The 27,977-nt window shown below is 41.3% G+C and overlaps 1 protein-coding gene across 1 annotated transcript in view; it reads left to right on the top strand.

Annotated features, from left to right (window-relative positions):
- Positions 1 to 27,977, top strand: part of Polr1a (RNA polymerase I subunit A) — a 65,868-nt gene that overhangs the window by 17,719 nt on the left and 20,172 nt on the right. Inside the window, exons 13-21 of the mRNA XM_042690425.1 lie at positions 4,480 to 4,734; positions 9,740 to 9,931; positions 17,040 to 17,189; positions 19,064 to 19,247; positions 21,788 to 21,870; positions 21,990 to 22,148; positions 24,118 to 24,216; positions 25,650 to 25,802; positions 27,433 to 27,515. Of these exons, the coding sequence (XP_042546359.1) occupies positions 4,480 to 4,734; positions 9,740 to 9,931; positions 17,040 to 17,189; positions 19,064 to 19,247; positions 21,788 to 21,870; positions 21,990 to 22,148; positions 24,118 to 24,216; positions 25,650 to 25,802; positions 27,433 to 27,515 (1,358 nt within the window). The remainder of the gene's footprint in view (positions 1 to 4,479; positions 4,735 to 9,739; positions 9,932 to 17,039; positions 17,190 to 19,063; positions 19,248 to 21,787; positions 21,871 to 21,989; positions 22,149 to 24,117; positions 24,217 to 25,649; positions 25,803 to 27,432; positions 27,516 to 27,977) is intronic.

Genomic DNA, 27,977 nt, shown 5'->3' with positions numbered 1-27,977 from the left:
TTCCTCTTCCTTCAGATCTCAGGAGAGCTCTCTTTCCCTGGGGTCAGACAGTAAATATTGCAGGCTTTGTGAGTGATACAGACTCTACTATGTAATACGAAACATGTTTAGATGAGGGGATGTGGCTGTGTGCCAGTAAAACTTCATTAACAAAACTAGGTGACCCACCTATTTGCAAACCCTACAACCTGGGTTGGCTACCATTTGTATGTGGCCCTCTTATATCCTGTTCATCCATATCTCTCCCCCTACTTGTTGCATTGGGTTGTCATTTACTCAAAGGTAATCTGTACACTTGAGTTGATTCCTGAATCCCATGAATTCAAGGCAAATCATGCTTAGTTCACCACTCCCCAGTTCGCTGCATGTCAGAGGTATTTGGGAAACGCTTGTGGAGTATGGATCCTAGTTGAGATTGAGGGAGTGCCAAAAAGTGAAGAATATGTTGGAACTGATGATGTGACAGGGGGTAGGGGGGACAGGAACACAAAGCTAGGAAAGGACTTTATGAAAGTACATTACATCAGAACCTACAGTCTCAGGTTGGCTAACTTCATTTTCTAAAATCTCAGTAATGTTACATGTGGTACTTCCACACATAATAAAATGCATTGTGATTCTAACTTGGTACTTTTGAAGACTTTGGTTGATGTGTTACATAGAGAGCAGGATAGGATTGAAGGGCTGGAGGAAATGACTGGGAAGGAGAGATAATGGTTTGGTAAGGGTAAACCACAGCTTAAGTAAGAGGGAGAAAGGTTCTATTTCCTCAATGAGGCAGGAAATCTCTGGTGCTTCCCCTGGCCTCATAAGGAAGTGAATATGTAAGCAGGGCAGCCTCAAGTCTTTTCACTGCCCAGTGACTGCCTTCTCTACCAGAAGCAGCCTTTGGCTCCAGTCCTGCCTCTAGAAACTGACCTGGGTACTAGGGCACACTAATTTTCACTACAGTGTTTATTTAGAGACAAGAGAAAGGAGAGGCCGTGGGTTTGGGTTGGCACAGGGTGCCTGTTTGGATTGGCTGGTGCCTGTCAGGCTGGCCTGCCGACCTTCCCAGCTGCAGTGAGTTTGCTTACGCTGGAGGATGTCACAGATTTGTTGGGTTTTGGGTCTGGGCCACAGGTCTGGGCAGCTTCTCCCTTGAGAGGCTAAACAAAGAAGACCTTGGCTATGTGACGCAGTCAGTAGCCAGTGCCCTGGGCAGATGCTCATGGGAATCCTCAGAGTTCAGGTCTCCATAGAAACATGGGACTTGGGGTCAGGGAAACAAGGAGAAGGATTGAATTCCTCAGGGAGTGGAAAGATAGACTCTATGATAGGTGCATGTAGGCCTGCCTTTTAGTATTTGAGGGTTTTGCTGCCTGATTTCCTGAGCTAGAGGAGACTTTCATCCAAGCTAACTATAATGAAGAGAAGGTGGAAGAAATCAGTCCTTACTAACCTGTTGCCACTTGCTTTAACCATTTTGCCAGTGCAGCCTCATAAATGTAGACAGCAGGCAGCCTGCTTGGAGTAGACTGTTGTTTTTCCCAACCTATTATTTGCTGTGACTTAGAGAAATTTGAGGTAGGGAAATGTATTATTAATTCTCCACATTCCTCTGGGCTGCTGAGTGGAAGGGCTTCAAAACATTTGAGGGTGGAGTTAGGTTCATCACTTAGGAAGCTTGGTAAATAATGTAAGAGAGGAGGGTTTGGTTTTTTGTTTTTGTTTTTGCCGATTGTGGGGCCTGAACTCTGGGCCTGGGCGCTGACCCTCAGCTCTTCAGCTCAAGGCTAGCGCTCTACCACTTGAGCTACAGCGCCACTTCTGGTTTTCAAGTAGTTTATTGGAGGTAAGAGTTTCTCAGACTTTCTTGCCTGGGCTCGCTTGGAACCATGATCCTCAGATGTCAGCCTCCTGAGTAACTAGGAATAAAGGCGTGAGCCACCGGCGCCCGGCAAGAGGAGGGGTTTAATGAACCTTATAGTAAGATTAGCTCTGTGGGAAAGGTGTTTTTCTTTTTCTTTTTTTTTTTAAATAAGTTTTTTTATTGTGAAAATACTGTACAGAGGGGTTATAATCACATGAGCAAGGTAATGAGTACATTTCTTATCAAGCATTGTTGCCTCCTCATTTGTTTTCTCCCTACCATCCCTTCCCTCCCATCTCCACAACTACATTCCCTCCCTCCTCCCCCACCCCCTGCCTAAACTGTAAAGTTTGTTTTTTGGAGAGGTGTTTTTTCTGAAGGACATGATCAACTGCAGATTTGTAAGGGGGGAAAATGAGTAATAGAAAAATGAGTAGTAGTTACCTTTGACTACAATTACTTGTAGTTAAACTTCTCTTTGAGTTTACCTACCTGTATGTTGTTTTTTTCACCCACAATAGCATGCCACTTGAGCAATGTTTTATGCTTTCCTTAAAAATAACTCATCTCTATTAAAACAATTATACAGAAGTATCTGGGCAAAGGAGATGCATGCCTGCAATGCTATTGATATGGGAGGCATAGATAGGTTTGCAGTCTGAGGCAAGCTTCAGGCTTACAGTGGGATCCTACCTGAAAAATGAACTGGAAAGGCTAAAGAGCTGAGTGGTAGATTGTTTGCCTGCCAAGTGCAATCCCTAGTACTGTCCCTCTACCCCATATTTGTGTGTGTGTGTGTGTGTGTGTGTGTGTGTGTGTTTTGTCGTGGGGCATGAACTCTGGGCCTGGTGTGTGTGTGTGTGTGTGTGTGTGTGTGTGTGTGTGTGTGTGTGTGTGTGTGTGTGTGTGTGTGTGTGTGTGTGTGTGTGTGTGTGTGTGTTTTGTCGTGGGGCATGAACTCTGGGCCTGGGCACTTTCCCTGAGCTTTTCAGCTCAAGGCAAGTGCTTTACCACTTGAGCCACAGTGCCACTTCCGGTTTTCTGGTGGTTAATTGGAGATAAGAGTCTCATGGATCTTCTTGCCTGGGCTGGCTTTGAACCATGATTCTCAGCTCTCAGCCTCCTGAGTAGCTAGGATTAAAGGCATGAGCCACAATGCCCAGCTGTTTGTTGTTGTTGTTTTGTTTTTTACAAAGTATCCAGGTGTAGTGCTTTTATACTCCTGATCTCAGCTCTTGGGAGGCTGAATCAAGACCAGTTTAGAATGGATAGATAGATAGATAGATAGATAGATAGATAGATAGATAGATAGATAGATAGATAGATAGATAGATAGATAGACACACACATATGTTTATATATATAAGCGTATATATATATGTACATATATACTTATATATGTATATGTATGCTTATATATAGTGTTTATGTATGTATATGCTTATATATGTGTATATAAATATGTGTATATATAAGTATATATGGTTATACACACATATCAAGAACTTGTCTCTAAAAATAGTTTTTTATAGAGTGGGTACATTTGATTGGAATACATTGTAAACATGAGTGGAAATGTAGTCACAAAATCTTTCCCCTCCCCCATATAACTAATGTAAATATATATATAATATATGAACACATATGCATGTATATCTCTATATGAACACACACATATATTCATTCCTATTACAGAATATGTGCAACTGCTCATGTTGTATGGAGTACTAAGCTGTATAAAGTTAAGATGTTAAATCTGCTGGGAAGTTGGCTCAGTGGTAGAGTGCTTACCTCACATGCATGAGGTTCTGGGTTCGATTCCTCAGCACCACATAAGCAGAATAAAAAAGCCAGGAGTGACGCTGTGGCTCAAGTGGTACGGTGCTAGCCTAGAGCTAGCTGAGGAGCTGAGGGACAGCGCCCAGATCCAGAGTTAAAGCCCCACGACTGACCAAAAAAAAAGATGTTAAATCTTCTAGCCTTTACTATTCTTCTTCATGTCCTGAAGACAATAGTAACAGCTTTTTTTTTTTTTTTGGTCTGGTCGTGGGGCCTGAACTCTGGGCCTGGATGCTGTGCCTCAGCTCTTCAGCTCAAGATTAGCGCTCTACCACTTTAGCCACAGCGCCACTTCCTAGAACCCTGTTTTTTAGTCCTAGCTCTATTCTATGAAGTTAGGTATTACTAGTATATGAAAATCATACTTTGAATAACATACATGTGACCATGACAGGGATTTGAGAAGTCTGCCAAGTTCTTTCAACCCTAGGCGGTTTCATGGTTACATTTTAGAAATTCAGCTATCAGAAGTTGTATCTGTTTTCATGTTAAGATTAATTCTCAAAGAAACCTAATATTTAGTCAGGGAAGCCTGAAGACATTTCACAGAGACCTCTGGTCTGATCTTACTTGTTCCTCTGAGCCCAGAGCTAGGATCTAGACTATGCAGATTCTTTCTAGAGAGATCTGGCAAGTTCTTTCTCAGATTGTAGGGTTTGCTGCAGACTTCGTGGCATTTGATGTCTAGAACATGGGATAGGCCGATCCAGTTTAGGTGAGCCCATGGAAGGAGCAGTAATAATTCCGAAGTTCCCATTGATCACCTACCTCTTTTCCGCTGTCCCCAGGTTTGCCGGCACATAAAGAATGGAGACATTCTTCTACTGAACCGACAGCCCACCCTGCATAGACCATCCATCCAGGCCCACCATGCTCGTATCCTACCTGAAGAGAAAGTCCTTCGGCTCCACTATGCCAATTGCAAGGCCTATAATGCTGACTTTGATGGAGATGAGATGAACGCCCACTTCCCTCAGAGTGAGCTGGGTCGAGCAGAGGCCTATGTCCTGGCCTGTACTGATCAACAGTACCTTGTTCCCAAGGTAGGTCTGACCCAGAGGCCCTTCCACAGCTGTCACCAGCTTGACTTGGCACACTGAAGCTGGACTGCAACCAGCTGTTGGGGTCAATGGGTAGCTATAGGGCAGAGGTACTTGGAACAGCAAGGGTCCTAATTTATTCCAGATTTTTTTTTTTTTTGGTCCTCTAATTGCCTAAGGACAGGGAAAGGTTTTTATCTGCTGTGTCTTAAAAATGTAAGTCAGAAGAAAAATTGGGCAGTCATCCCAGAAAGCCAAGATTAGTAGCTACATGATAGATCATGTATATGAGAATTAGGTTTCAATTCCACCACTTACTGGTCACTTGCAAACATTAGCATCTAAAATGTAATGGCCTACCGATGACTTTGATCCTATGATTTCTGACAAGCCTGAGTTTTAAGGAGCCACTGAAGCCAAGTGCCAGTGACTCATACCTGTAATTCTAGATACTCAGGAAGCTGAGATCTGAGAATCATGGTTTGAAGCCAGCCCCGGCAGAAAAGTTTGTGAGACTCCTATCTTCAATAAACTACCCAGAAACAACCAGAAGTGGTGCTGTGGCTCAAGTGGTAGAGTGCTAGCCTTGAACACAGAGATGTTCAGGGACAGTGCCCAGGCCGAGTCTTAAGACCCAAGACTGGCAAAAAAAAAAAAAGAAGAAGAAGCCACTTAATCTCATTTGAAGTCCATCCTGAAGTCCATGAAGACATCCATTTAAATTCCTTTTTCTCCTTCTAAATTTGGTCCTCATAAGCAACCTCATGTAGTAGTTTTCCAAATGGACACATTTGATTGCACCTCACCTGGCTTGTTCCCAAAGTGGCAAGGTTCCCCAAGTCAATATATACTTGTGGGAGAGACAGAGTCAAGAGAAGAGGCCAGGCTTCAGGAAAAAGGGTAGAGTATGTTCTAGTTCCCACTTACCCTTTACCACCTGCCTAATGATCTGTGGCCTTTCCAAGTGTAAGCCATTTACTTCCCAGTGGTTCACAGTTATACGTTATTCATTGGGATTGTGGTGGAATTTGAAAGAACTAGGAATAATGATGTAAAACCACAGGTACCTTTTACCAAGCACATTTTCAGTGCCAGACATTGCATTGCATTTTGGAGGCTTCTTATTTCACCTTGCCCAAAGTCCTTAGAGTAGATGCTATTTATGTTCATAGTTTACATTTAAGAATTGATACAGTTTACAACAGCAGGCTAAGAAGTAAGAGGGCAGACAAGAAGCTTCCAGGGTCATCTTGAATTTGTTTTTGCTGCAGAGTTGGAAAGCTTTGTACTCAGGGATCACCAGGGCTGCTCAGAGATGTCCAGAAAGATTAGCGCTCTGCTCCTTGGAACTTCCCTTTTTCTATCAGCCATCTGCCACTTAGGAAATCAGGTAGACAGGAGCCTAGCAACGCAGCCTGTTTTACCCACCTGCTATATTACAGTGGCTTGGCTCAAGAGTCAGTTGAAGTTTAATTTCCCTTCTCTGCCCATTTTAGTGGACTCTTAATTAGCAGAAGGACCAAAAGCTGGAAGAAAGGGTTGATCAGATCACTTGGCAATTTAACATAATTTATCTAATATAAAAGTTTGGGTTTTTGTCTTTTTGGGTCAATAATAGCAGTTGTAGCTGTTAGAGTGGAGCTGTTCATTTACTGAACAGATCCTAGGCCTAAAGAACCACTCTAATTTGTAAACATTTCTCTTATATAGTTTACACAACAGCATTTTGAGGTAGGTGTCACTTTCTAATGAAGAAGCACCAAAAGAATAGTTTATGATGATGCCAGGACTCAAATCCAGCACCTTTGATCTCTGTGCTTAGCTATGTGTTCTTAGTCCCATTTGACAAGGGGCTGAGGCTTGGTGGAGGTGTTTTGGCAGGTCATAGTTCTTCAGATCATTCCAGCTCTTTGGTTTAGATCTGATTTCAGGGAGCAGGAAGTGACTATTGACAAAGACCTGTGGTCATTAGCCTACAAGGGAATTGAGGTACTGTGAAGACTGCAGACCAATGAACTTGAATGTTCTATACTTAACTTTAGTTGAATAAGGAATAAAGCATTAGGAAGGTTCGTGTTTATGCTGACCTGTTTATAAATATGTGAGCCTTGTCATATGCTCATGTGCATGTGAATTTTAGCTTGGGCTTCACCTAAGGGAGAGAAACAGAACCCAGATAAATGCTTACATTAGTAAATTTCTTTTTCTCCACTCCCTGCACCCTCCCTCCATTGCTAGGATTTAACCAAGACCTTGTTCGTGCTAGAACACTGAACTCCATCTCCAGCCCTTAAATTAGGTTCTCAAAAAGAAAAACAAAACAAAACTTGAGAATGGTGGGGCTGGGAAGGTGGCTCAGTGGTAGAGCACTTGCTTTGCATGCTCAAGGCCCTGGGTTCGCTTCCTCAGCACCACATAAGCAAAAAGCCGGAAGTGGCGCTGTGGCTCAAGTGCTAGAGCGCTAGCCTTGAGCTGAAGAGCTGAGGGACAGTGCCCAGGCCCAGAGTTCAGGCCCCACAACTGGACCCAAAAAAAAAAACAAAAAACTTGAGAATGGCCTGAAAGTTCTCTTCACTTTGTTTCTTTTGTCAAAAGTAAACCACCAAGCCAGACAGCAGTGGCTCACAGCTGTAATCCTAGTACTCAAGAGACTGAGATCTGAGGATCACAGTTCAAAGCTAGCCCAGGCAGGAAAGTCCAAGAGACTCTTATCTATAATAAACTACCAGAAAAGCCAGAAGTGGAATTGTGGCTCTAGGGGTACAACGGTAGTCTTGAGCAAATGAACCTCAGGGACAGGCCTTGAATTCAAGCCCCAGAACCGGCAAAAAAAAATAAACCTCTCCACCAGGTGCTGGTGACTTATGCATGTAATCCTAGCTACTCAGAGGCAGAGATCAACAGTTCTAACCAGCCTGGACAGGAAAGATCATGAGAATCTTACCTCCAATTAACCATCTAAAAACTGGAAGTAGAGTTGTGGCTCAGGGACAGCACCCAGTCCCTGAGTTTAAGCTCCATGACCAACCAAAGAAAAAAACAAAACAACAACAAAAAACCCTAAAATTATAAACCTCTGATTCTGATGAGTTTTATTTAGCCCATAGTATAAATTCCAGGAAGGGGACTTTTTATTTTTACTAATATTTATAAAAATGCAACATACTGGTGTCAGAGTCCTAAGTGGACAAGCATTGATTTAAAGAAAACCTGTGTGGTTTTGGTCCTTTTTTTTTTTTTGCTATGTTAAAGATCAAACTTGGGCTTTGCTTAGGCTGGATATTTGGTCATTTTTATTGACTTGTTTTGTTTCCATTTTTCTTTATTATTCCATTTCTGAGTTCTCTTCTTTAGCCATAATATGAGATTAAAGAATATTTTATTGTTGGCCATATGTGTTAGGTAAAATCAGGTTGTAGTATGACTTCCAGGTATGAGATGAATGGAATTTTAGCGGTTTCTTTTCCAAGAAAACTTTATCTGAATTCTACTTAGCTAGATATAATTCAAGACCAAATGCCCTATTTACTAAGCATTTTGGTTTTTTAAAAAATTAAATGTCATTTTGCTTTAATCAGCATTTCTCCCTAGAATATGTAGTGATTGCATTGGAAACAATTGAGCCCTTTAAGTAATAGACTATTTCATATAACTTAGATTCTTTAAAAAAGAAAACAAAATGAAAAATCTGTATCTGACCCCCAAAACTAGTATGTGTTATATACTGTTCTGGATTTTTCCCCCAAGCAAGCATCTTCAGAATAAGATTTAGAGCATATTTTTGTGTTTTGTTTTTAACATGAATTACAAAGTATTCAGAAGGGTTGTGTGTTCGGTGTGATCTTGACTTAAATCTATGGAACCTTTTTAGACCTTCTGTAATAATAATCTTTTGAGTTTACATCCAGCCTATTATGCCAGAGTATTTGGACCATCTGACAAAAATCCTTTTTAGCCTTTGAATTAGAACATGTGGTTAAATTCCTGGCTATTCTCCATAGCTGCCTTTGTGAGTTTCTCTAGCCTTAATTATGAAATATGACCATAATATTGGCTAGTAGTTAACAAATGACTAAATGATAACAATCTTTAGATGTAAGTCAGGGTTTTTCTCCAATTCCTATAAACATCGAAAAGTCTACGAAATCTAGTTCTTATGAGACATCAGTGGCACAGCTATTTTTACTTATGTTGCCTTATGTTGCCATGAACACAGACTTGAGAGAGAAGGTTGAAGAGCCTGGAGATCATGAAGGTTGTGAGAGTGTCAAATTAAATTAATATACTAACCAAATCTGGATTTTAATAAAAGCCTTTGTGTGGCATTTGGTAGAAAACCGTCTTTATTACAAGCCCACATGCACATCAAGGCCTTGCCATGGTCCTGTCCAGGAACCTGTGCCTGAATTCCATTTTCCCTGTTTCTGGCTGACTCCAAGTCACCTCTCAGTCCATAGTTGTACTACTGCCCCTCAGAGAAAGACCATTCCTGACTACTCCTCTCCCAATCTTTTCTTCATTTAAAATGCTTTGTGATTGTGTTTTTATCCAGTCCTTTGTTTACTGTCTGGCTCTTCCTCAAGAGTAGACCAAAAGTCTTCCCAGTGCCTAAGCTTACAGTAGGCTCTCAATAAATATTTGTTAAATGGGTGACTAGTTTACAGGAGAATCAGGCCAGAAATGTGTGAAAAATACTAAAGCATAAAACCAAAATACAAAAAAACCAAGAATATAGCTAACAACAGCCAGACCAAATTTATGCATAAATGCCAAAAAGTCTTCTGGAATAACTAGAACCAGATGGGATATAACAAAGTTTAGAAGAATTGGATTTGTTTGAAGCAGTTTTAACATAGAGCAGTGAGCAAATAGCAAAAGTAGAATATCATAGAGCAGTGAACAAATAGCAAAAGTAGGAGCCAGAGTTAAGCCCTGGTTATATTTAGACTCCTATGTAAATGATTAGTAATTAAGGATTTGATTTATATTTTATCTTTATTTCCTGTAGGATGGCCAGCCATTGGCAGGACTGATCCAAGATCACATGGTCTCAGGTGCAAACATGACTATTCGGGGTTGCTTTTTCACCCGAGAACAGTATATGGAGCTGGTATACCGAGGACTCACAGACAAAGTAGGACGCGTGAAGCTCCTTCCTCCTGCCATTCTGAAGCCCTTTTCACTGTGGACTGGAAAGCAGGTAATTGAGAAAACAATTGGTGTATAAGAAATTCCATTTTTAAGAGAGGCCAGGCTAAGCCAGAGACAGAGAAACAGCTAATTGTAAAATAGTCTGATTTTCCCTTTGTTTGGGGTCTGTAAGTCCAAGAAGGCTGAAGAGAGCGTCTATTAAGAATAAGTTGCATAGTCTTTGTTTTTTGGTCCTAGTGATCGAGCCCAGCATTGCACTTCCTAACCACTGAGATACATCCCATCCCTGTTTTGCTTTTAACTTAAACTTGGTGATCTCATTATGGTAACTGAGTAGTAATGCTGTGGTTATAATAGTAATATTTTTTGGGAATTACCAAGTGCTTTGCTGAGTGGTTTAGATACCTCAGCTGATCCTTATAACCAACCTGCAAATACTATCTCTCTTTAGCAGATGAAAAAATACTAAGACTTAGAAATGTTGAATTACTTATCCAATGCCATAGGAAACAGACGTGGAATTCAAACTTAGGACTTTTCAAACTCCCAAAGTATCACACCATATTTCCTCTCAAAGTAACCCAATGATAGTATACATACTGATCAAGTTATGAAGTATAGTGAACCTGCCTTATTGGTGCATTTATTGTGTCAGTTTTGACCAAGTGTAGTAAAAAAAAGACAGAAAAGGGGAAAGAAATTAGCATTCATTTTGTAGCTCAGTTGAGGTGGAGAAGCTTTCATTCCTGAGTTATTGCCAGTTCTGTTTAAATTTTTGGGTGATCTCCTGAATGTTTCCCTGCTCTTAATTTTGTGAAAATCTGCCTCTCATAAGGTACAAATTAATGTGCTTAGTTTAGTGATACAGGTTCTGCATGTTGAAAGGCAGTATGTGCTTAGTGGTAGTTTGCAATGTTAGGAGGACGATGACACTTGGCTCTGTTGGTTCTGGGCCCATGCATGCCAAAGCAAGTGGTGGTGGGGAGCAGATGGTAGTGCAGAATGGCTCACCTCACTACAGAGAGACAGGAAGAGGCCAGAGACAAGATCTTCCTTTCAGAGGCAGGTACCCATGACCTACTTCCTCCAACCAAGGCCCCATTCAGTATTGAATTTATAATAGGTTAATCTATCAAGTAAGTTAGCACCCTTGTGATCAAGGCACTTCTCAACAGTACCTTTGGCTGAAGACCAGGCCTTGAACACATTTTCCTTTTAAGAGGCAACTTCATATTTGAAATAAAAGGATGATCTAAGCTGGGCACTGGTGGCTTATACCTGTAATACTAGCTGCTACCCAGGAGGCTGAGATCTGAAGATCTCAGCCTGAAGCCAGCCGAGGCAGAAAAGTGTGTGAGACTCTTATCTCCAATAAGCTACTCAGAAAAAGCTGGAAGCAGTGCTGTTGCTCAAGTGGTAGAGCACTAGCCTTGAGCACAAAGAGGCTCAGAGATAGCACCCAGGCCCTGAATTCAAGCCCCATGACTGGCAAATAAAACAAAACAAAACCACATATATATAGTTCACTCTGGAAGTAGATTTTGGTTTGTTGTTGTTTGGAGACAGCATCTAAGTATGTTAGGCTGGCCTCAAGCTTGGAATCCTGCCTCCTCCTCCCAAGTGCTGGGATTAACAGTACATTCCACTAATGCCTAGCTAGAATAATTTTTGTATCTGTATTTAGCTTAATATCTTTGTTGGTGTTTCGTTTTCTTATGATATTTTTGGCTGATTTTGGTATCAGAGTATCATAAGTATGGTATGTTGATATCTGATGTCTGATACCTTAAAGTAAGTGGGAAACTATCTCTTCTTTGATTTTCTGTGAGTTTTCTAATACCAGGATTTTGTTGTTGTTGTTTGGTTGGGTAAGTGGTACACACACACACACACACACACACACACACGCGTGTGTGTGTGTGTGTGTGTGTGTGTGTGTGTGTGTGTGTGTGTGTATGTGTGTGTGTGTGTGTGTATGTGTGTGTGTGTGTGTGTGTCTGGAGTTTGAACTCAGGGCCTTGTGCTCAGCACTCCACCACTAAGACATGGCTTCAGCCCTTCTTTGAACTGGTTATTTTGAGATAAGGTTGAACTTTTTGCCCAGATCAGTGCCTAGGCTGTGATCCACCTACTTTATATTTCCTGCCATAGCTGGGATGACAGATTGCACCACCACACCTAGCTCTTCTACTGAGAAAGAGTCTCACGAAATTTTTTTTTTATTTTGTCAGTCGTGGGGCCTGAACTCTGGGCCTGGGTGCTGTCCCTCAGCTCTCCAGCTCAAGGTTAGTGCTATACCACTTGAGCCACAGTGCCACTTCTGGCTTTTTCTGCTTATGTGGTACTAATCGAACCCATGGCCTCATGCATGCAAGGCAAGCACTCTACCACTGAGCCATCTTCACAGCCCATGAACTTTTTTTTTTTTTTTTTTTGCCTGTATTACCGTGGAACTAAAATCTTCCTGGTATGAGAGGCACATTTCAGCATACTCGGCTTCTTCCTCTATCTGGATTCTCATGAACTTCCTTTGCCTGTACTGGTCTTGTACTTTAGACCTCCAAGTCTTAGCCTCCCAGCTAGCTAGGATTATAGGTGAGAACCACCATTGCTCAGGTATTTCTTTAGATGTTTAGTAGAGTTCACCAGTGAAGACATTAGGGACTGGAGTTACTTTGAGAGTAGGTTTTGATTTAGTTTTTATTCATAAAAATGTTTACTTGGCTTATGTATAGGTAGGGTTTTTTTTTTTTTCAGCTTAGTTGCTATTATTTAGAAACTTTTTGGCTTAGTTGCTATGATTTGAATATGTCCCCTAATGTTTATGTGTTAGAAAGTCAATACAGCAATACTGAGGTGGAACCTTTGGTTGGGAATATATAAATGGTAGAGCAACATGCACAGAACTTTAGGTTTGATCCCCAGTACTTCAGGAGGGGAGGAGAAGGATCTCTACCTTTGTGAATGGATTAACCCTCTTGGAAATAAATTCCTTATAAGAGGTTAAGTTTGGGCCACTTATTAGCTCTCCATCGGCCTCCTGTCCCCATTCCTCCCCTAGACCTATCTTTCAGCACAGATGGTATTATCAGAAAGCCTTAGCTAGATACTGTTTTCCCAATCTTGGAGTTTCTAGCCTTCAGAACTTTGGGGAAATAAATTTCTATTCTTCATAAAATATCCAGTCTGATCATTTCTTCTAGCTGAACAGCAGAATAGATAGAAGACTACTGGGGTTTGTATTTCTTCTTGAAGTCTTGAAGAAGCTTTAGTTGTACTTTTCCAAGGATTTGTCCATTTCATCCAAGTTGTTGAATTTGAGGAATAAATTCACTTACAATATTTCTTTATTCATAAACTTTTCTATTTTCCAAGTCTGTAGTGGTGTTGTTCCTAATGACACTGATAATTTTTGTCTTCTGTTTTCCTGGTGAGTTGGCTGTTAGAAACAGAGCTACTACTACAACACTCCTTTGTCTTTTATTGAACAGATATACAGTTTTCCAAAATGCTTGTAGTAGTGTATGCTTTCACCAGTATTGCATAGCGTTCTGATTGTTACTTATTCTCAATGAAACTTAATGCTATTGTTATGTTGTTTGTTTTGTTGGTTTTGGTCTACTTGTTTAATTTTAGCTATCATACGGTTATATGCCAAGCATGGTGATAGATTCATGTAATACCAAGTACTTGGGAAGCTGAGGCAGGAAAATGGAGAGTTTGAGGTCAGCTATATAGAGAGATCTTGTTTCCAAAAAAAGTTTTTTTGGTATGTAGTGTCATCTTATTTTAATTTACATTTCCTTTATGATATTAGAGCTTGAACAACTCTTTTTGAGATAGGATCTCTATGTAGTCTAAACTGGCCTGGTAATTATTATTATATGGCTTCTGAGTGCTGGAATTACAAGGATATACCACCACAATTTCTTGACACAAGTACTCGTCATTGATTAATGAACTGTATTGACTTTAAGGGTTTTTTCTTTTCAATTGACACAATTTTCCATATTAATAGGTATCGTGTGACATTTTTTATCATGCATACAAAGTATAAAGACCAGATAAGGATAATTGGATTGTCCATCACCTTAAACTTAAACCTTTATCACTTCTTTTTGATGGACACATTCAAAAGCAGCTATTTTGAAGTAATTGTCAACTGTGCTAATAGTGGGTTATTCCTCGTATCCACTCCCAGCCCTACATTCCTGTTATCTATCCTTCACCCTTCTAAGCCTCTGCTAGCTGCTATTCCATGTTGTACTTCTATGAGATCAGGCATTTAGGCTTCCTCAGTAAGTGAAAACGTGGTATTCACCTCTGTGCCTCGGTTTATTTCAGTTAGTATATAATATCCTTTAGGGTCTCCATCTTGAAAGGATTTTGTTTGTTTGTTTGTTTTTAAGCCATATTAGGGATTGAGCTTAAAGCCCCTTAGACAAACCTGCCTACCACTTGAGCCACACCCCCAGTCTATAGCATATTTTCTTTACCCAGCATTTGCTGATGAGTGTCTAGGTTGACTCTCTCTTGACTGTTTATTGTGATTAGTGTTGCAATAAACATGGAAATACAGATCTGTCTTAGGTTTTCTGATTTCCTTACCTTTTGATACATAGTCACATGTACAAACAAAGAATGAACCCACAAGACATCACCAAGTCAACCAAATCAGACACAGAATAATCAGAAAAAAGTTCCTGTCAACCTGGCACATAAACAGTTCAATGAACTTCTGTCATTCAGCGAAATGTTAAAAATGGACTGCTTGTCAAGGAAGAGAAGAAAGGGGAACTTCATTAGCTGCTGACATAAATGTAAATTAGTAGAGCAATAATAGCATGGAAGGTTCCTCAAAACACAACAAATAGAACGGCCATGATTCCAGATCTCAGCCCTCTTGGTAGTTAGGATTATAGGCATAAAGAATTTCATTCCTTCTTACAGCTGAATAATATTCCATTATATGAGTATACCTTATTTTGTTTGTCAATTTTTAGTTGGCAAAGTGATCGTTTGGGTTGCTTCCATTTTTTTGGACATTACAAATAAAGCTGTAGTAAACATTTATATTTCATTCTTTGAGTGAACATGTGTTTTCATTTACCTTGGATACATATATAACTTAGGAGTACAATGACTGGATTTTTTTTTTTTTTTTTGTAGTTGTGATGCTTAAACTCTGGGCCTGGACGCTATCCCTCAGGTCTTCAACTTAAGACGAGTGCTCCACAATTTGAGCTATAGCATTGCTTCCAGTTTTGAGGTTGTTAATTGGAGATAAGAGACTTGTGGCCTTTCCTGCCCACTCTGGCTTTGAACCGTGATCCTCAGATCTCAGCCTCCTGAGTAGCTAGGATTATAGGCGTGAGCCACCGGTGCCTGGCTTGTTTAACATTTTTATTTAGCCTTTGTTGTAAACCATAGTTAATTAAGTAACTGTACCATTTTTTTATTCCTGCCAACATTGTGTGTAGATTGCAATTTGCGTATACTCTCAGCAGTGTTTGCTTCATTCTATTTAATAGCCATCCTAGCAGATGTTAAGTGATTTATCAAACATCTCTTCATATATTTCCTTGCCTTTTGTAATACTGTCTTTGAATAAATGTCTATTCAGGTCCTTTATCCATTTGTTAATTAGGTTGTGTTTTATTAAATTGTAAGATTTCTTTATATATTAGAATTGTATCACATAGGGCTGGGAAGGTGGCTCAGTGGTAGAGTGCTTGCCTTGCATGCATGAGACCCTAGGTTTGATTCCTCAGCACCACATAAGCATAAAAAGCCAGAAGTGGCAATTGTGGCTCAAATGCTAGAGCACTAGCCTTGAGCTGAAGAGCTGAGGGACAGTGCCCAGATTTCAGGCCCCACGACTGACAAAGAAAAGAATTGTATCACATAAATGGTTTATACATACTTTCTCTGATTCCGTGGATTCACTTGACACAAAAGTTTTAAATTTTGATGAAGCTCAGTTTATCTGCTTTTTGTTGCTCATGTTTTTGTGGTTATTTCTAAGTGTTTATTGTCTTTGATGCATATTGAGTTAATTTTTGTTCATGGAGTAAGGCAAGGGTCCAAATTCATCCAGAAGCGAGAGTTTTCTAGTTTTCTTCTACTTCCAAGATTATTTTTGCTACTTGAGATCCCTTGCATTTCCATATAAATTTTAGGATCAGCATATTAATATTCCTGCAGAATTCTGTTGGAATGATTGCATTAAATCTGCAGATATATTTGGGAATATGTTGCCATCTTAACAATAGCATGCTTTCAAATCCATATCTTTACATTTATTCCTTTAATTTCTTTCCATTCTTTCTCCAAGGAAGGCAGAGATTAAGTGTTGTTCACAACTCTCTTTTCAATACCTGGCTTATAGCAAATACTAGATATATAATTGCCAAGTGAATCAGACCTGAAATCTATGAAGGTTGAGACCAAGAGAAGATGCTCCCCACAGTGAATGAATGGCTGATGGAGTAGACACTGGGGCACCCGGGATCCTCGAATCATCACTGCAGCCTGCTTCTTAGTTGGATACCTTCAGCCTCCTTAGTACAAAAAAACCTCAGTTCTAGTCTTTGCACCCCTGCCTTCCTTAAAAGTCAAAGCTGTTCCGCAGAAAGGAAGTTATTGAATATGAGTAATTGTATCTTTTGAGGTAAACAGGATGCCTCTGAAAAGGGTTCTTTAATTATTCACTTCAGTTAAGGATTGTTAGGGCTCACTTTTGGCAGACCATGATGTTATAAGCCACACCATCTTTTCTTAACCTTGTTAAGTAATTCTTTGCTTTCTTTTTTTTATGCACACACTCAATTTCTTTATTTTGACCCCATTATATTTGGGGTTTTTTCCCCTCACCTTTCTCTGATGTAATCGGAAATTTCATTCATATCTAGGAAATTGTTGACTTGAAGATGAACTATTTAGGGAGTTAAAAATATCAGTGACGTTCTCATTGGTGTATTTTTGTTTCTGCTCCTAAGTAATTTTGGTAAAATATGAGATGGACTTAACTTTTAGAGAGTGTCTGCTGATCCCAAGAGTATCTATAACAGCATCAGGAATCAGAAAGAAGGTCCTCAACCAGTTTTCTCCTCTTCTACCTTCAGCTTGTCATCAATTTATCCTCTTTGTCTCTCTAGGTTGTATCAACACTGCTCATAAACATAATCCCAGACGACTACATTCCACTGAACTTAACTGGAAAGGCTAAAATCAGTGGGAAAGCCTGGGTGAAAGAAACTCCTCGGCCTGTTCCTGACTTTAACCCTGACTCCATGTGTGAGTCTCAGGTAGGACTGCCCAGTTGTATGTGTTGGAGACTTCTATTCCTTGGTATAGACAGATTGACTTAAAACAGAGACAGAAATGAAGACACACTTAGAGAAACTGGAGTCATGCCTCAGAAGAAGGATTTTGCCCAGGGTACTGTCTGCTTTTGTTTTGGAAAAAGTCAGATGGTTGGTTTCCACCATCTGACCCTCAGTGTAAAACTCCCACTCCAAAAAGCTTGAGCATCCCCAAGTCTGAAGAGCACAATTTGCTTTGTAGCAGTGCCTTTTCCTTTCCTGTCCTTCCCTCCCTCCCCCCAACCTCTTTTTCTCTGTGTCATTGTTTCTATTCTTTGTAGTGCTAAAGATCAAGCCCAGGATCTCATACTCTCTTATAATTCATGCTACCACTGAGCTAACCCACAGCCTTGTGAAAGGATTTCTTTTTTTTTGGGGGGGGGGGGCAGGTAGGGGGTGCCAGTCCTAGGGCATAAACTCAGGGCCTGGGCACTGCTCCTGAGTTTCAAGGCTAGCATTCTACCACTTGAGGCACAGCTCTACTTCTGGCTTTTTTTCTTAGTAGTTTGTTGGAGTTAAGAATCTCACAGGCGAAGGGTAAACAAAGGAGGAGGCTGCAATGCTTGGTAAGAAATGTACGCATTATCCTGCCCATGTAATTGTAACCCCTCTGTACAGTATGTTCACAAATAAAATAAAATAAAATAATTAAAAAAAAAAAAAAAGAATCTCACAGGCTTTCATGCCCAGGCTGGCTTTAAACCGTGATTCTCAGATCTCAGCCTCCTGTGTAGCTAGAATTAAAGGCATGAGCCAGCCACTGGCACCTGGCATGGATGACAGGCACATGACAGGATCTTAGTGGATGCTCCATTCAGACCTGTAGAATCTTTTCTTGCCCTTTGAGATCAAGTACTTAATTATATTATGTCATGAAGCTAGCAGTTCTTTTGTTTTTACTAGATTCTGATATTTTAACTGTGAAAGTACAGATTCAGACCTTAGAGGATGTTAAAAAGATTTTATTAGTGGGGGCACCAGTGGCTCATACCTGTAATCCTAGCTGCTGAAGATGCTGAGATCTGAGGATCACAGTTCAAGGCCAGCCCAGGCAAGAAAGTCTGTGAGACTCTTATCTCCAGTGAACCACCAGAAAAACCAGAAGTAGAACTGTGGCTCAAAGCAGTAGAGCACTAGCCTTGAGACAAGAGCTTAGGGACAGAGCCCAGGTCCTGAGTTCAAGCCCCACAACCAACAACATCAAAGAATGATTTTGTTGTCTTATACCTAGAAGGTACCAGGGAGGGAAGGTACCTAGGCTAGTTATAGTTTTAAGTGTAAAGCTCTAGATGGGTTTTTGTTGTTATTGTTGTTTTGTGCCAGTCCTGGGGCTACTTCTGGCTTTTTGCTGGTTAATTGGAGGTAAAAGTCTTACAAACTTTCTTACTTGGGCTGGCTTCAAACTGTGAACTTCAGATCTTGTCCTCTTGAGTAGCTAGGATTATAAGCAAGAGCCTTAGATGCCCAGCTCTAGATATTATCTGTTCACAAAGTCTTGATTAAGGATACTTGATGTCGTGTATGGGTGAGTGGAGAAGCAGGAGGAAGTAATAATCAAAGTGAAGAGTTTGTGGGAGTCTAGGCACTTTGTGAGATGAGTAGTCCCTGAACAAACAAAAACTATGGGACAGTATATATTCATTTCCTTTATTTAGTGTGTGTGTGTGTGTGTGTGTGTGTGTGTGTGTGTGTGTGTGTGTGTGTGTGTGTGTGTGTGTGTGTGTGTGTGTGTGTGTGTGTGTGTGTACACAGTGGAGGATTGGTGGCTTCCCCAGATATCACTTGCATCCTGGCACTCAAGTCCTTTCCCTGTGCAGGTGATCATCAGGGAAGGGGAGCTGCTCTGTGGAGTGCTGGACAAGGCGCACTATGGGAGCTCTGCCTACGGCCTAGTCCACTGCTGCTATGAGATCTATGGGGGTGAGACCAGTGGCAAGGTTCTTACCTGCTTGGCTCGTCTCTTCACTGCCTACCTTCAGCTCTACAGAGGATTTACCTTGGGTGAGTTCAGGGCCCATTACCCCCAGCTTTGCTGACCTTTGTAGGGAACAACTAGATTCCTTTTTCAAGGGCGTCTGGCCTGGCTTCCTAGCAGTGCTTCCATCCTGACTCCTCACAACTGGTGTTTCTTTTCTACTGCACACAGCAGCCTCCTCCATCTGGGTCCTCATCCTGTTCCCGCTTTTCAACCTCATGCTTTATACTGCTTTCCTGTCCTTAAAACACACTCCCATTCTCTCCTGCAAACACCTGGATTTCCCTGGGCCCTCCCTGCTCTACACAGGGGCTTTCCCGTTACAACTGCTCGTGTCTTTCCAGCACAGAAGGCTGTGATGGCACTTGTGGGAACACCACTGGGGCAGACACGTAGGAGTACTCCTAAGGAAGAGGGGCTTCCTTATTTTTCCCTAGACATGAGACCATGCTATTTTAAGAATCAGCTGTGATGCAGAAAAAGAGTATGCTGTTTCTCTCTGTGAGCTGGGTAGATTTGATTTTGGAAAATCTGCTGCAGGGCCCAGCTGTGTATGTGGAACTGATCTAGGCCCTTCTGTAGCAGTCCTATGAGGATTCCCTAAAATGCTGCATGTTAAACCCTCACCACAGTGTGTAATACCATGATAGCGTGAATACTTGTAGACTGGTTCACATGCCAACATGGTGGGAGTCCCATTGTGGGATCCCTAGGCCTGCCACAGTGGGAGTTTTGTCAATGGCCTGCAGTAAGACTTGTATTACACATTTTATTATACTTTCGATTGTGTAATATACTTAATTGTATGGAAAACATTTAAATGCAGACTTGAAGATAATTTGAAATCACTCAGCATCCAGTTGTCAGAGATAACCATTAGTATTGATTTGGTCTGTATTTTCTAGACTTTTCCAGTGGAAGTATATTCAGCAAAGAACGGAATCCTTTATCTCACACTGTTTTGTAATCTATTCCTCCGAATAACATCATTCTCAAATGTATTTACAAGTGCTCTTTGAGGTCAGCTAATATCAATCTGCATCGTAGTAACTACTGACTATAGATGTTTAGTTTCTGAGGGGGTTGTAAATCTTCCATGCACTTTAAATTCTAATCTATAAATTCTAATGCTATACTATATAACTGCTAAGTAAATCATTGTTAAACTACAGGGAAGACAAGAAAAAAATGTACTTTTTTTTTTTTATCATTGCAGATACAGTTTTTTCATTTTCATATATTTTCAATCACAGTTGGTTAAGTCTACAGATGGAGAACCCATAGATAGGGAGGGTTAGTTATATTGTAATTTATTTAACCTGTTCCTATAATTAAGCAGACTGTTTGTAACTTTTCACATTATTATTGAGATACTACCCTTGTATAAACACCTTAGCAAGTATATCCAATTGTTTTATTTCAGGACTGAAATTCTCCTTTCTGTGTCCTGATTCCTATAATTGGCCTGATCACTTAATTCCATGTGGAAGCTACACAGGCAGAAAGAGTAAAGACTAAGAACCTCACACTTATAAAATGTAAATTAGTTTTTAATGGTCTAGGAAAAGCACAAACATCTGCTAACTAGAAACAGATGTTCAGAGAGCTCTGAAAATGAGAAGTAGAGGACGATTCCACACCTAACTCACAGCAGAAGACCAAACCTAACAAACAGCAGCTATGCTTGTAGCTCTGTTTAACACATGGCATAGAAGGGAATTGCCTCTGAGTTGGTGATGATTCAGATGCCGCAAGGCCAAGCTGGGATTATGACTCCAGGGAGGATGGGCCCACAAGGCTAGCTCCACTCTAGCCCTTCTTAGGAAGAAGGCATCGTTACAAGGCTCATTGTCATGGGAAGTGGCTACTTCACAAAAGGAATGTTTCTTTCCCTTCTACTCAATATGTGACCTTGAGAAGCCCTCCAGTTAAAGGTATTACAGATATGTTTGCCTTTTGGACAGTACTGTTAGTTGTTTGCCTTCTTTCTCAGATCTTGATGGAGGAAATTTGGAGTACTGTAGTGCTCAGAGTTAAAGGCAAAGCAGTTCAGTGAAGTGGTATTACTTTAAGTTTTTGAGCTAGAATGGGCTTTAAGCCACACAGGCAGTTCATCCTCCCTTGGCAATGCTAAAGAAACTACAGAGATGGACCCTGTTGCCTAGGCTTGACGTGGCTGTGGGCCTATATACCATACAACCATATGGGTAATCCCTGTGATGTTTGGCTTCCAGGAGCCCAACCTGGGATGTTCTCTTCCATCTCTAAACCCAGCTTTTCATCAAAAACCTCTTCATCTCTAACGCTTTCCTCCCACATAGATGTATTACATGAGCTCTACATGGACCCAGCCTGGGCTTACTTTCTACCTATCTAACCTTTGTGCCCTTAGTTTTTAATTACTTGTAAAACAATATAATCCTAAGAGATGGGAGAAATCAATTGAATTAATAGCAACAGCATTTCATTGCTTCTTATACTCTACTCAGGACCTAAGTCCCACCAAGTTTACAGACAGGTAAAGTCGGACCTGGTCGCAACTGAACTTGCCTGTTTCACTTCACAGATGTGGAAGACATTTTGGTTAAGCCAAAGGCAGATGTTAAGAGACAGCAGATCATTGAAGAATCCACTCACTGCGGACCTCGGGTAAGGAGGGAACAGGAGGTTGCGGCCCACTACAGATGAGTCAAATGTCTTGCAGAATGAAACCCACATCCTTCTCATGTGACTTCAACTTCTGACCTGTTCCTCCTTTTTTATGCTAGGCTGTCAGGGTTGCGTTGAACCTACCAGAAGCTGCATCATGTGATGAGGTCCGTGGGAAATGGCAGGATGCACACCTTGGCAAAGACCAGCGGGATTTTAACATGATTGATATGAAGTTCAAGGAGGAAGTGAACCATTACAGCAATGAGATTAACAAGGTTAACCCTGTGGTGCCTGCACTTATCTCCATCTTTCTGAATGCTGATTGCTTTTTTAATTACATTTTGATTCTCACCCATGGAGCAGTTTGTCCCTTTAACAGCAGATTGGGGTAAGAGTAGGGAGGGGAGACAGTTAGAATACATCATTGTGAAGAGTCAAGGGTTTCATTCCCAAATCAGTTAGGGTGTTGAAAGGCCTTAGTGCTGAAAAGAAATACTTTGTGATGTTTCTTGTCTTACATGTTTTTATTTTGGAGTTACTACACTAAAGGGGAATGAGGAAAGTAGTCTTTCCTGTGAAATTATTGCTGCTAGACAAGCAAAAAGAAGAGCCCAAAACACCCCTGTTGCTCATGCAGTGGAACCAGGGGTGCAGACCTATCTTCAGGTCCTGGTTGTGCTTCACACACACTATTGACCTCTAGTAAGTGATATGAGCAAGCTGTGCATTCATTGATTTTTGTCATATGGGAGTATGGTATGTGAGGAACACTGTCTCATAGAGTTGCCAGGAATGAGCTCACATGCATAGTACCAAGATAGGCCTGCGGTGGCTGAGAAAGAAAATCTGCATGATTGAAACCAGGACCTGATTCTCTCTACCCTCATGTCCAAGAGCTGAAACTCCCAGTCCTATGGCTTAGAGGACTGGACCTGGCCCTTACCGTGCCTCCTAGGTTTAGAGACCTGACAAGGAGAGAAAGAAGTAAGACCAACGCTCAACAAAAATTAAAATTTTCCAGGCTCCGGTGTTAACTCCTGCAATCCTACCTATTCAGGAGGCTGAGATCTTGAGGATTGTGGTTCAAAGCCAGCCTCAGCAGGAAAGTCTTTGAGACTGTTTTTCTTTTTTTGTTGCTGTTGGTGGTGGTGGTGGTCGTCGTCGTAGGGCCTGAACTCTGGGCCTGGGCACTGTTCTTCAACTCTCCAGCTCAAAGCTAGCACTCTACCACTTGAGCCACAGTGCCACTTCTGGCTTTTTTTTACTTATGTGGTGCTGAGGAATCGTACCCAGGGCCTCATGCATTCAAGGCAAGCACTCTACCACTGAACCACCTTCCTAACCCCACTGTGAGACTCTTTTCTCCAGTAAACCACCAGAAAACTGGAAGTGGCACTGTGGCTCAAGTAGAGCACTCGCCTTGAGCTAAAGAGTTCAGGGACAGTGCCCAGGCCAGAGTTCAAACCCCATGACTGATAAAAGAGAAAAAGAATTTATCTGTGGTGTCCATCTCCTTTTGGTTTCTGAGAAGACCAAGTTTGTCCGTTTACAGGTGCCTGCCCACTTCTGTGTGGGGATGAAGGTAGTGCCACTTCCAGGACTAACTGAGGGTGTTATTGGTGAGGGGCTATCTTCAGAAGTATCTCAGCTCACCTCTTCCCACCCAGCTGGCCTTCCCCGTGTTGGGTTGTGTCCCTGGGACCCTAGGCAAAGACCTAAACAAATGCATAGTCCTCTAATCATCTCCCTGGACTTTCCAATGGGGCTTTGCTTATTTCTGATCCTAGAGCTAAAGTGAGGATCCCCACCAGCTGCTTGATGGCATGCTGGTAAATGTGGGTGTCATGTGGGCATCTGTAATCTACCTCTGTGGTACCAGCTTGCAAAGGCATCACCTTAGATTTTGTTCTTAACCAGCTCCTTTTCAGGATTACAAGCTAGGTATGCTAGTTTCCTTCTCTTTTTTCTGTCTCCCTTTTTGCTGCCTTTTAACCAGAAAAATGGAGCCTATAGCTCTTGAAAGGATGTAATAGCATAGCACAAAGCAAGGAGGCACCCATCTGACTTCTCTTTATGGGTTCTAGCTAAAGGATGAATGCTAACCAAGGCTTTCCCTTAACCTTGAATGGGATTTGATCTGAAGCTCTAGATATTCTGGTTTTATTGCTCCTATATCATTTAAGTGTGTAAACCTGGAATTTAAAATGGCAAAGTTACTGACCAGTGTGTTGATTTAATCCATAGGCATGCATGCCTTTTGGCCTGCACAGACAGTTTCCAGAGAACAACCTACAGATGATGGTGCAGTCTGGAGCCAAAGGTTCAACTGTGAACACGATGCAGGTTTGAACAAAAGTGGCTTTGCCAGTTTGCCCAAGTGGGGACGGGACTTGATAGCAAAAGGCAGCTTTTAGGATCATTTCTGATTTTTTAAGAGGACCTACATTCTGTATAAAAATGAACCACAAGAAGGAACAAAGCATATAGAAATAAATACAGCCACTAACCATAGATATGGAAAGATAGAAATATGCAAGTATGTATAACATTAGCTATATAAATATATATTATAAACTTAAATGTTGTATTGCCTAGATTCATGTTATATATGCACTCTCTGTATGTAAAATCTCAGTCTCAGCTGAGAGCCTACACTGTTGCGTGATCTGCTTCTTTCACTTAATATTACATTATGAGCTTGTCCTTAAAATTACTTCAGGTCCATTGTCTCCTCAGATCTCAGATTTCCATAGTGCTAAAGAACCATTTTCACAAATTTTCCTGTTGTTTTATTATTATTATTTTTTAATCTTGATGAACTTTTTTTTTGGTCAGTCGTGGAGCTTGAATTCTGGGCCTGGGCACTGCCCCTGAGCTCTTCAGCTCAAGGGTATAGCACTCTACCACTTGAGCCACAGAGCCCACTTCTGGCTTTTTCTGTGTATGTGGTGCTGAGGAATTGAACCCAGGGCCTCATGCATGCCAGGCAAGCACTCTACCACTGAGCCACCTTCCCAGCTCCTTGATGAACTTCTTTAAAAGGGTCTTAAGGATCATTGTCTCATAAATGATCCCAGTGGGAGTGAGTTTAGAAGGCTGAAGGCCCACAGGAAGCCCTCTGACTAAAGAGAAATGTAGACCTATTGTTCTTTTCTCCTTGAATATTTACAGATTGTTTTTGAAGCAAATACCTGGATAGCTGAGTACTCTTTTAGATCTAGGATGACAGGATCACAATAAATTACATTTCTATAGGCTTCTGTTTCACCGTTAGGAACCTCAAGTCTCTTATATGTAAAACGTGATGATTCTGAAATATAGCTATTTGTCCAAACATGACCCATTTCAACCTGCCCGATTGTGAAAATCCAGATCAGTCAAAAAAAAAAGAAGTTAGTACTTGGTTTTATTTTTTGCTTGTAACACAGCTTCCCTAGTTTTAATTTCCACATGTCTTTCCTTGAAGAGTAGGCTATCTCTTCCTTACTTGAACAAAGCACTACCACATATAGGAATCCAGAGTTTCATTGGAGGGGCTGGGAAGATAGCTCAGTGGTAGAGCACTTGCCTTGCATGCCTGAGGCCCTGGGTTCGATTCCCCAAGCACCACATAAGCAAAAAGAAAAAAGCCGGAAGTGGCGCTGTGGCTCAAGTGGTAGAGCGCTAGCCTTGAGCTGAAGAGCTGAGGGACAGCGCGCAGGCCCTGAGTTCAGGCCCCACGACCGGACCCAAAAAAAAAAAAAAAAAAGAGTTTCATTGGATTTCCTTTTCCCCAGATCTCTTGCCTGCTGGGACAGATTGAGTTGGAAGGCCGGAGACCTCCACTGATGGCATCTGGCAAATCATTGCCCTGCTTTGAACCTTATGAATTCACCCCCAGGGCTGGTGGCTTTGTCACTGGAAGGTTTCTCACAGGTATTAGACCTCCGGTATGTGTGTTTTGTTGTTTGTTTGTTTTTTTTTACTTAGGTAATCTGTTACCCCATTGACCAATCTGAGCAAGAGTGATCAAGTCACTTCCTTCTTGTCCACTAAATCCTAGGATCCCAAGAGGACACACCTGTTTAACATTTCTCATTGTAACGCCAGAGCTAGCACAGGGTAGACACTCAGTAAATATTTGCTGGGAAATGACAACAAAAATTATCGTGCAACCTCTCTAGGCCAGTTCTTAGCAATATGTGAAGCAGCTGGAAAAGGCAATGTCACTCACACAAAGATGTTTATGTTGCCAAAAGGAGCATCATAGAGATTGATTTTGCAAAGTTCCCAACTCTCAGGTTCCTTCCCGTCTCCGACTCCTTCATAGTGGGAAGATTAATGAGTATAGAAGATACCTAGTTTTGCTTTCGCACATGGAGTTCTCCCCTAGAAGAAGGGTTTCCCCTCACACTTGTCAGAAATGGCTTTTGGTATGTTAGCCCTTTTTCTTCCCTTAAGTATAGTGTTTGTGTGAAAGAGTAATCCCGTGAGCAGCTCACTAAGCCTGAGTTGTGTAAGTCTGAGTGTGAATTGTTTCAAAGCTATTAACCACTCAGCAGCCTTCTCTGTTCTCTCACATGGACTTTCCAATGGTCAATCTGTGGCCTGTGTTAAAGGATGGAGGTAGGTTGAGATAGAACAGAATTTTCCAAATTCTGATTGTGCCTCTAATAGATGAGGAAGTCATTGGAGTAGATAGTGCCCAGCATTCCTTTATTTAATGAAACAGAGTAGAGTGGTAAAGCAAATCTCAGATTTTTCCCACCTAGTTAGGATGGGATAGTATCGTAAAGTTTTGGGTTGAGTTTTACATATTTATTCATGTGTGTGTCTATATTTACATGTATATATCTGCATTTGCTAATTATAATTGTAAATACATTCTTTTTTTGTTAATAGCAACTTTACTGTTTCACTGGTGCAAAAAAATCATAATTTTGATGCATTTCCCATTAAATTTACAGTAATGGTTATACATAAATTATATATGGGCTGTTTACTCATTGTAATTATAGTAGTAGACATATATAATTTGAGACAGAAAGATTGCAAATTTGAAGCAGGCCAGGGAAATATGGCATGATTCTGTCCAAAAAAGAAGGGCGGGAGGGAAGGAAGGAAGGAAAGAAAGAAAAGTTTTTTATAAAGCTGCTTTTGCCTCTTTTTTTTTTGTTATTGGTGGTGGTGGTTTTGTTTTATTTTGTTGACACTGTTGGCAAATGGAATGCAAGTGTGGGACTGAACCAGTCAGGGTCAGAGCATCAGTGCCACTTGTCTTTGGAAATCAGGTGTGGAGGATGGCCCTGAGGATGGCACATACGGATACGGAGAGGCATCTGACTCCTGTAGATGGGAACTGTTACTTCTAGTACTCTGTTCCTCTACCTCAGGCAGCATAACATAGAGACCATGGGACAACAGAAGTAACTTAGGCCATTGGATTCTTCAAAGCCAAGGAATCAGTACCTGGGAGGGGAAGAGTTATCTGGTCAGGAAAGGTTGCTTGGGGTGTCAGCCTGAGTAGCCCTGCAGAAAGTGCCTACTGCACCTTTGGGACCATATTCTTTTCTCCCACAGGAGTTCTTCTTTCACTGCATGGCAGGGCGAGAGGGCCTAGTAGATACTGCTGTGAAAACCAGCCGTTCTGGCTATCTCCAAAGGTAAAAGCACCTGTGAGCTGCTGTTTGATGGGGTTGCTATCCTAGTGCCCTGCACATATTACCTCTTACTAAGGAGTCTTTGGTTGATTTCTTTTTAAAAAATGTTTTTAAAATCTTGATAGAGCTGGGCACTGGTGGCTCATGCCTGTAATCCTAGCTTCTCAGGAGGCTGAGATCTGAGGATCACAGTTTATAGGCAGTCCAGGTAGGATTCCATGAGACTCTTTTTTTTTCTTTTTGGTTGGTCTTGGGGCTTGAACTCTGGGCTTGGGCGCTGTCCCTGCACTCTTCAGCTCAAGATGAGTGCTCTACCGCTTGAGCCACAGTGCCACTTCCGGTTTTCTAGTGGTTTATTGGAGATAAGAATCTCACCGACTTTCCTGCCCAGGCTGGCTTTGAACCTCGATCCTCAGATCTCAGCCTCCTGAATAGCTAGGTTTATAGGCAATAGCCACCAGTGCC

This window comes from Dipodomys spectabilis, unplaced genomic scaffold, assembly GCF_019054845.1.
Source record: "Dipodomys spectabilis isolate Male_0828 unplaced genomic scaffold, ASM1905484v1 ptg000137l, whole genome shotgun sequence".
Classification (NCBI taxonomy): domain Eukaryota; kingdom Metazoa; phylum Chordata; class Mammalia; order Rodentia; family Heteromyidae; genus Dipodomys; species Dipodomys spectabilis.
This window is presented reverse-complemented; position numbering and strand designations above follow the sequence as displayed.